The following is a 13,868-nucleotide window of genomic DNA, read 5'->3' as shown; positions in this document are numbered from 1 at the left end:
AATATTACACTACACTACACTACACAATATTACACTACACAATATTACACTACACTCACACTACACAATATTACACTACAGTACACTACACTACACTACACAATATTACACTCACACTACACTACACAATATTACACTACACTACATGACACTACACAATATTACACTACACTACACTACACTACACTACACAATATTACACTACACTACACTACACTACACAATATTACACTACACTACACTACACGACACTACACAATATTACACTACACTACACTACACTACACAATATTACACGACACTACACAATATTACACTACACTACACTACACTACACAATATTACACTACACTACACAATATTACACTACACTACACTACACAATATTACACTACACTACACAATATTACACTACACTACACTACACAATATTACACTACACTACACTACACAATATTACACTACACTACACTACACAATATTACACTACACTACACAATATTACACTACACTACACTACACAATATTACACTACACTACACAATATTACACTACACTACACTACACAATATTACACTACACTACACTACACTACACTACACAATATTACACTACACTACACTACACAATATTACACTACACTACACGACACTACACAATATTACACTACACTACACTACACAATATTACACTACACTACACAATATTACACTACACTACACTACACAATATTACACTACACTACACAATATTACACTACACTACACTACACAATATTACACTACACTACACTACACTACACTACACAATATTACACTACACTACACTACACAATATTACACTACACTACATTACACAATATTACACTACACAATATTACACTACACTACACAATATTACACTACACTACACTACACAATATTACACTACACTACACTACACAATATTACACTACACTACACTACACAATATTACACTACACTACACTACACAATATTACACTACACAACATTACACTACACTACACTACACTACACAATATTACACTACACTACACAATATTACACTACACTACACTACACTACACAACATTACACTACACAATATTACACTACACTACACTACACTACACTACACAATATTACACTACACTACACTACACAATATTACACTACACTACACTACACAATATTACACTACACTACACTACACAATATTACACTACACAACATTACACTACACTACACTACACTACACAATATTACACTACACTACACAATATTACACTACACTACACTACACTACACTACACAACATTACACTACACAATATTACACTACACTACACAATATTACACTACACTACACTACACAATATTACACTACACTACACTACACTACACATTATTACACTACACTACACCACACAACAATACACTACACAATATTACACTACACAATATTACACTACACTACACTACACAATATTACACTACACTACACTACACTACACAATATTACACTACACTACACTACACAATATTACACTACACTACACAATATTACACTACACTACACTACACTACACAATATTACACTGCACTACACTACACTACACTACACAATATTACACTACACTACACTACACAATATTACACTACACTACACTACACAACATTACATTACACAATATTACACTACACAATATTACACTACACTACACTACACAATATTACACTACACTACACTACACAATACTACACAACATTACACTACACAATATTACACTACACAATATTACACTACACTACACTACACTACACAATATTACACTACACTACACTACACTACACAATATTACACTACACTACACTACACTACACAATATTACACTACACTACACTACACAATATTACACTACACTACACTACACTACACAATATTACACTACACTACACTACACAATATTACACTACACTACACTACACTACACAATATTACACTACACTACACTACACTACACAATATTACACTACACTACACTACACTACACTACACAATATTACACTACACAATATTACACTACACTACACAATATTACACTACACTACACTACACTACACAATATTACACTACACTACACTACACAATATTACACTACACTACACTACACAATATTACACTACACTACACTACACAATATTACACTACACTACACTACACAATATTACACTACACTACACTACACTACACAATATTACACTACACTACACTACACTACACAATATTACACTACACTACACTACACAATATTACACTACACTACACAATATTACACTACACTACACTACACAATATTACACTACACTACACGACACTACACAATATTACACTACACTACACTACACAATATTACACTACACTACATGACACTACACAATATTACACTACACTACACTACACAATATTACACTACACTACACGACACTACACAATATTACACTACACTACACTACACTACACTACACAATATTACACTACACTACACTACACAATATTACACTACACTACACTACACGACACTACACAATATTACACTACACTACACTACACGACACTACACAATATTACACTACACTACACTACACTACACAATATTACACTACACTACACTACACTACACAATATTACACTACACTACACGACACTACACAATATTACACTACACAATATTACACTACACTACACTACACTACACTACACAATATTACACTACACTACACTACACAATATTACACTACACAATATTACACTACACTACACTACACAATATTACACTACACTACACTACACAATATTACACTACACTACACTACACAATATTACACTACACTACACTACACTACACTACACTACACAATATTACACTACACTACACTACACAATATTACACCACACTACACTACACCATATTACACTACACTACACTACACAATATTACACTACACAATATTACACTACACTACACTACACAATATTACACTACAGTACACTACACTACACTACACAATATTACACTACACTACACTACACAATATTACACTACACTACACGACACTACACAATATTACACTACACTACACTACACTACACTACACAATATTACACTACACTACACTACACTACACAATATTACACTACACTACACTACACTACACGACACTACACAATATTACACTACACTACACTACACAATATTACACTACACTACACTACACAATATTACACTACACTACACGACACTACACAATATTACACTACACTACACAATATTACACTACACTACACTACACAATATTACACTACACTACACTACACAATATTACACTACACAATATTACACTACACTACACTACACAATATTACACTACACTACACTACACAATATTACACTACACTACACAATATTACACTACACTACACAATATTACACTACACTACACTACACAATATTACACTACACTACACTACACAATATTACACTACACTACACTACACTACACAATATTACACTACACTACACTACACAATATTACACTACACTACACGACACTACACAATATTACACTACACAATATTACACTACACTACACTACACAATATTACACTACACTACACTACACAATATTACACTACACTACACTACACACTATTACACTACACTACACTACACAATATTACACTACACTACACAATATTACACTACACTACACTACACAATATTACACTACACAACATTACACTACACTACACTACACTACACAATATTACACTACACTACACAATATTACACTACACTACACTACACTACACTACACTACACAACATTACACTACACAATATTACACTACACTACACTACACTACACAATATTACACTACACTACACTACACAATATTACACTACACTACACTACACAATATTACACTACACTACACTACACTACACAATATTACACTACACTACACTACACTACACAATATTACACTACACTACACTACACTACACAATATTACACTACACTACACTACACAATATTACACTACACTACACTACACAATATTACACTACACTACACTACACACTATTACACTACACTACACTACACTACACAATATTACACTACACAACATTACACTACACTACACTACACTACACAATATTACACTACACTACACAATATTACACTACACTACACTACACTACACTACACTACACTACACAACATTACACTACACAATATTACACTACACTACACTACACACTATTACACTACACTACACTACACTACACTACACAACATTACACTACACAATATTACACTACACTACACTACACAATATTACACTACACTACACTACACAATATTACACTACACAACATTACACTACACTACACTACACAATATTACACTACACTACACAATATTACACTACACTACACTACACTACACAACATTACACTACACAATATTACACTACACTACACAATATTACACTACACTACACTACACTACACAATATTACACTACACTACACTACACTACACAATATTACACTACACTACACTACACAATATTACACTACACAATATTACACTACACAATATTACACTACACTACACTACACAATATTACACTACACTACACTACACTACACAATATTACACTACACTACACTACACAATATTACACTACACTACACTACACTACACAATATTACACTACACAATATTACACTACACAATATTACACTACACTACACTACACTACACAATATTACACTACACTACACTACACTACACAATATTACACTACACAATATTACACTACACTACACTACACAATATTACACTACACTACACTACACAATATTACACTACACAATATTACACTACACTACACTACACAATATTACACTACACTACACTACACAATATTACACTACACAATATTACACTACACTACACTACACAATATTACACTACACTACACTACACAATATTACACTACACTACACTACACTACACAATATTACACTACACAATATTACACTACACTACACTACACAATATTACACTACACTACACTACACAATATTACACTACACTACACTACACAATATTACACTACACAATATTACACTACACTACACTACACTACACTACACAATATTACACTACACTACACGACACTACACAATATTACACTACACAATATTACACTACACTACACTACACTACACTACACAATATTACACTACACTACACTACACTACACAATATTACACTACACAATATTACACTACACTACACTACACAATATTACACCACACTACACTACACAATATTACACTACACTACACTACACAATATTACACTACACAATATTACACTACACTACACTACACAATATTACACTACAGTACACTACACTACACTACACAATATTACACTACACTACACTACACAATATTACACTACACTACACGACACTACACAATATTACACTACACTACACTACACTACACTACACAATATTACACTACACTACACTACACTACACAATATTACACTACACTACACTACACGACACTACACAATATTACACTACACTACACTACACTACACAATATTACACTACACTACACTACACAATATTACACTACACTACACGACACTACACAATATTACACTACACTACACAATATTACACTACACTACACTACACAATATTACACTACACTACACAATATTACACTACACAATATTACACTACACTACACTACACAATATTACACTACACTACACTACACAATATTACACTACACTACACTACACAATATTACACTACACTACACAATATTACACTACACTACACTACACAATATTACACTACACTACACAATATTACACTACACTACACTACACAATATTACACTACACTACACTACACTACACTACACAATATTACACTACACTACACTACACAATATTACACTACACTACACGACACTACACAATATTACACTACACAATATTACACTACACTACACAATATTACACTACACTACACTACACAATATTACACTACACTACACGACACTACACAATATTACACTACACAATATTACACTACACTACACAATATTACACTACACTACACTACACAATATTACACTACACTACACTACACACTATTACACTACACTACACTACACAATATTACACTACACTACACTACACAATATTACACTACACAACATTACACTACACTACACTACACTACACAATATTACACTACACTACACAATATTACACTACACTACACTACACAACATTACACTACACAATATTACACTACACTACACTACACTACACTACACAATATTACACTACACTACACTACACAATATTACACTACACTACACTACACAATATTACACTACACTACACTACACAATATTACACTACACAACATTACACTACACTACACTACACTACACAATATTACACTACACTACACTACACTACACTACACAACATTACACTACACAATATTACACTACACTACACAATATTACACTACACTACACTACACAATATTACACTACACTACACTACACTACACAATATTACACTACACTACACTACACAATATTACACTACACAATATTACACTACACAATATTACACTACACTACACTACACAATATTACACTACACTACACTACACTACACAATATTACACTACACTACACTACACAATATTACACTACACTACACAATATTACACTACACTACACTACACTACACAATATTACACTGCACTACACTACACTACACTACACAATATTACACTACACTACACTACACAATATTACACTACACTACACTACACAACATTACATTACACAATATTACACTACACAATATTACACTACACTACACTACACAATATTACACTACACTACACTACACAATACTACACAACATTACACTACACAATATTACACTACACAATATTACACTACACTACACTACACTACACTACACAATATTACACTACACTACACTACACTACACAATATTACACTACACTACACTACACTACACAATATTACACTACACTACACTACACAACATTACACTACACAATATTACACTACACAATATTACACTACACTACACTACACAATATTACACTACACTACACTACACTACACTACACATTACACTACACTACACTACACAATATTACACTACACTACACAATATTACACTACACTACACTACACAATATTACACTACACAATATTACACTACACAATATTACACTACACTACACTACACTACACAATATTACACTACACTACACTACACTAACACTACACTAACACTACATTACACTACACTACACAATATTACACTAACTACTACACTACACAATATTACACTACACTACACTACACTACACAATATTACACTACACTACACTACACTACACAATATTACACTACACTACACTACACTACACAATATTACACTACACTACACGACACTACACAATATTACACTACACTACACTACACAATATTACACTACACTACACTACACTACACAATATTACACTACACTACACTACACTACACAATATTACACTACACTACACTACACAATATTACACTACACTACATGACACTACACAATATTACACTACACTACACTACACTACACTACACTACACAATATTACACTACACTACACTACACTACACAATATTACACGACACTACACTACACGACACTACACAATATTACACTACACTACACTACACGACACTACACAATATTACACTACACTACACTACACTACACAATATTACACTACACTACACGACACTACACAATATTACACTACACAATATTACACTACACTACACAATATTACACTACACTACACTACACTACACAATATTACACTACACTACACTACACTACACAATATTACACTACACTACACTACACAATATTACACTACACAATATTACACTACACAATATTACACTACACTACACTACACAATATTACACTACACTACACTACACTACACATTACACTACACTACACTACACAATATTACACTACACTACACAATATTACACTACACTACACTACACAATATTACACTACACTACACTACACTACACAATATTACACTACACTACACTACACTACACTACACAATATTACACTACACTACACTACACAATATTACACTACACTACACTACACAATATTACACTACACTACACTACACAATATTACACTACACTACACGACACTACACAATATTACACTACACTACACTACACAATATTACACTACACTACACGACACTACACAATATTACACTACACTACACTACACAATATTACACTACACTACACTACACTACACTACACAATATTACACTACACTACACTACACAATATTACACTACACTACACTACCCTACACTACACAATATTACACAACACTACACACTATTACACAACACTACACTACATAATATTACACTACACTACACAATATTACACTATCCAATACTACACTACACTACACTACACGACACTACACAATATTACACAACACTACACAACACAATACTACACTACACAATACTACACTACACAACACACTACACTACACAATACACAATACTACACTACACAATACACAATACTACACTACACAATACTACACTACACAATACTACACTACACAACACACTACACTACACAATACTACACAACACAATACTACACTACACAATACAATACTACACTACACAATACTACACTACACAACACACTACACTACACAACACTACACTACACTACACAATACAATACTACACTACACAATACACAATACACAACACAACTTACTACACAATACACAATATACTACACAACTTACTACACAATACACAACACAACTTACTACACAATACACAACACAACTTACTACACAATACACAATATACTACACAACTTACTACACAATACACAATATACTACACAATACACAACACAACCTACTACACTACCCAATACTACACTACACAATACAATACTACACTACACAATAATACACAATACAATACTACACATCACACTACACTACACAATACTACACTACACAATACACAATACTACACACTATTCTACAGTATACAATACTACACAACACTATTCTACAGTACACAATACTACACAACACACTACACTACACAATACTACTCTATACTACACAATAGTACACTACACTACACAATACTACACAATATTACACTACACTACACAATACTACACTACACAATACACAATACTACACAACACCATACTACACTACACCACCCAATACTACACTACACAATACAATACTACACTACACAATACTGCACAACACAATACTACACAATATTACACTACACAATACTACACCACGCAATACTACACTACACAATATTACACTACACTACACTACACTACACAATCCTACACAACACAATACTACACTACACAATATTACACTACACTACACTACACAATATTACACTACACACAACACAATACTACTCTATACTACACAATAGTACACTACACTACACAATATTACACTACACTACACTACACTACACAATATTACACTACACTACACAATATTACACTACACTACACAATATTACACTACACTACACAACACACTATACTACACAATACTACACAACACACTACACTACATAATACTACACTACACAATACTACACTATACTACACAATACTACACTACACAATACTACACTACACAATACTACACAACACAATACTACACTACACTACACAATACTACACTACACAATACAATACTACACTACACAATACTACACTACACAACACACTACACTACACAACACTACACTACACTACACAATATTACACTACACTACACTACACAACTTACTACACAATACACAATATTACACTACACCACACAATATTACACTACACTACACTACACAATATTACACTACACTACACTACACAATATTACACTACACTACACAATATTACACTACACTACACTACACAATATTACACTACACTACACAATATTACACTACACTACACTACACAATATTACACTACACTACACTACACACTATTACACTACACTACACTACACACTATTACACTACACTACACTACACTACACAATATTACACTACACTACACTACACTACACAATATTACACTACACTACACTACACAATATTACACTACACTACACTACACAATATTACACTACACTACACGACACTACACAATATTACACTACACAATATTACACTACACTACACAATATTACACTACACTACACTACACTACACATTACACTACACAATATTACACTACACTACACAATATTACACTACACTACACTACACTACACAACATTACACTACACAATATTACACTACACAATATTACACTACACTACACAATACTACACAACACAATACTACATACATTACACAATAGTACACTACACTACACAATATTACACTACACAATATTACACTACACTACACTACACAATACACAATACTACACAACACCATACTACACTACACCACCCAATACTACACTACACAATACTACACTACACTACACAATACTACACAACACAATACTACACAACACAATACTACACTACACCACCCAATACTACACCACCCAATACTACACTACACAATACTACACTACACGATACTACACTACACAATCCTACACAACACAATACTACACTACACAATACACAATACTACACTACACAACACACTACACTACACAATACACAATCCTACACAACACAATACTACACTACACAATACACAATACTACACAATACACAATACTACACTACACCACCCAATACTACACTACACAATACTACACTACACAATACTACACTGCACAATACACAATACTACACAACACAATACTACACTACACAATACTACAATACACAATACTACACAACACAATACTACACTACACAATACTACACTACACAACACACTACACTACACAATACACAATACTACACTACACAATATACAATACTACACTACACAATACTACACTACACAATACACAATACTACACAATACACAATACTACACTACACAATATACAATACTACACCACCCAATACTACACAACACAATACTACACTACACAATACACAATACTACACAATACACAATACTACACTACACTACACAATACTACACTACACAATACTACACTACACCACCCAATACTACACTACACAATACTACACTACACAATACACAATACTACACAACACAATACTACACTACACCACCCAATACTACACTACACAACACACTACACAACACACTACACTACACTACACAACACTACACTACACAATACAATACTACACTACACAATAATACACAATACAATACTACACAACACAATACTACACTACACAATACACAATACTACACTACACAATACTACACTACACAATACTACACAACACACTACACTACACAATACTACACAACGCACTTCACTACACAATACTACACAACACACTACACTACACAATACTACACAACGCACTTCACTACACAATACTACACTACACAATACTACTCTATACTACACAATACTACACTACACTACAAAATACTACACAACACACTACACTACACAATACAATACTACACTACACAATACTACACAACACAATACTACACTACACAATACTACACAACACAATACTACACTACACTACCCAACACTACACTACACAATACTACAGTACACAACACAATACTACACTACACTACACAATACAATACTACACTACACAATACTACACAATACAATACTACACTACACAATAATACACAATACAATACTGCACAATACAATACTACACAACACACTACACTACACTACACAATACTACACTACACTACACAATACTACACAACACTATTCTACAATACACAATACTACACAACACTATTCTACAGTACACAATACTACACTACACTACACAATATTACACTACACAATACTACACTACACTACACAATACTACACAACACACTACACTACACAATACTACACTACACAATACTACACTACACAATACTACACTACACAATACAAAATACTACACAACACTATTCTACACTACACAATACTACACAACACACTACACTACACAATACTACTCTATACTACACAATACTACACTACACACTACTACAGTGTTGTACAGTGTGTTTGTGTGTGTGTGTAGAAGTCCAAGTCTAAGAGACAGAATAAGATTAGACAGATTGAAATAATATCCTGTAAGACAGAGCCATTATGGATTAAATTCTCTCCTCCTCTTTATGAAGCTCTGAGCAGATGAACATGAGCGTTAATCCCAGAGTTATTTATTTATTTATTTATTTATTTGAATAATCTCATGCCTGTACAATCCTCCCTGATATTTTACACACACACAGTTCTCTTCAAGAGCAGCTTTTTATCTCAGGAGCAAACCAGAGAGACGCTTCCTAAAGGACTGAATAACCTGCGCTTACAAATAACGTAGAGCTGGTGTGTGTGTGTGTGTGTGTGTGTGTGTGTGTGTGCAGATGTTGAGATGGCTCGAGATTCAGGATTAACAACGATGCATCTGCTGCTCTTCATCTTGCTCTGGCTCAGTGAGTAAAACTCACTCAATTTCACGTGACTTATTCAAGTTTAACTTTAAAAACTAATAATCATTATAAAGTACTCATAGTGTTGTTATAGCAACTTGGTATAGCTGTATATGTTTAATAACAACAACAAGAAGATAGATAGATAGATAGATAGATAGATAGATAGATAGATAGATAGATAGATAGATAGATAGATAGATAGAAACACCAGGAAGACCTCACTTGTGTAATGAAAATGAACTGAACTAAATTTAGAAAGGTATAATTAATAAAAGCAGATCAGATTTAATTTGAGTAAGTAATAATTGTGTGTGTGTGTTAAACTGAAATCCAGGGCAGTGTGTTGAATCAGAGTCACTGTAGTTGATTATTTTCCTCTAACAGCATGTCCCCAAAGTGTTTTATTCCTCTCACACCACAATATATGACTAATGATTTTAAGATTTTATTAATTAAAGAACATTGTCATATTAATTAATTCATTAATTTATAATTATATGTAATGTTAATGAAGCAACTTCTCTCTCTTCTCACAAGAGAAAAACAAATACAAAAAAAACAAAGAAAGTCCTGAAGATGTTCCTGTGATGTAAAAGCAGCACATCTTAATGTAACAGAATAGACACAATCATATAGTGTATATGTGTTTGTGTGTGTGAGACAGAGAGAGAGAGAGAGAGAGAGAGAGAGAGAGAGAGAGAGTCCAAGGCATACAGCGCGACATGTGTGCAGTGAGATTAGATGAGGTTTGGCCTCTGGCTGTAATCCTCAGATTAACACTGACTGATTCACTGTGCTCTCCACACATACACACACACATACACACACACACACACACACACACACACACACACACACTGATGTAACAATACACACCCATGAATCAGACATACGGCATCAAAATTTTATTGAAGGATAAAACGCGTGTAGACGTAAAGACACGTGTGTATGCCTTCTCTCTCTCTCTCTCTCACATACACACACACA

General features: G+C 33.3%; 1 protein-coding gene across 2 annotated transcripts in view; it reads left to right on the top strand.

Moving 5' to 3' along the window:
* nrn1lb (neuritin 1-like b) overlaps positions 1–13,868 on the top strand; it is a 30,742-nt gene that overhangs the window by 14,516 nt on the left and 2,358 nt on the right. For both annotated transcript variants that reach the window (XM_058401429.1, XM_058401431.1), the window contains one exon: positions 12,813–12,881. In XM_058401429.1, coding sequence (XP_058257412.1) covers positions 12,813–12,881 — 69 coding nt within the window. The remainder of the gene's footprint in view (positions 1–12,812; positions 12,882–13,868) is intronic.

This window comes from Hemibagrus wyckioides, linkage group LG10, assembly GCF_019097595.1.
Source record: "Hemibagrus wyckioides isolate EC202008001 linkage group LG10, SWU_Hwy_1.0, whole genome shotgun sequence".
Taxonomy (NCBI): domain Eukaryota; kingdom Metazoa; phylum Chordata; class Actinopteri; order Siluriformes; family Bagridae; genus Hemibagrus; species Hemibagrus wyckioides.
This window is presented reverse-complemented; position numbering and strand designations above follow the sequence as displayed.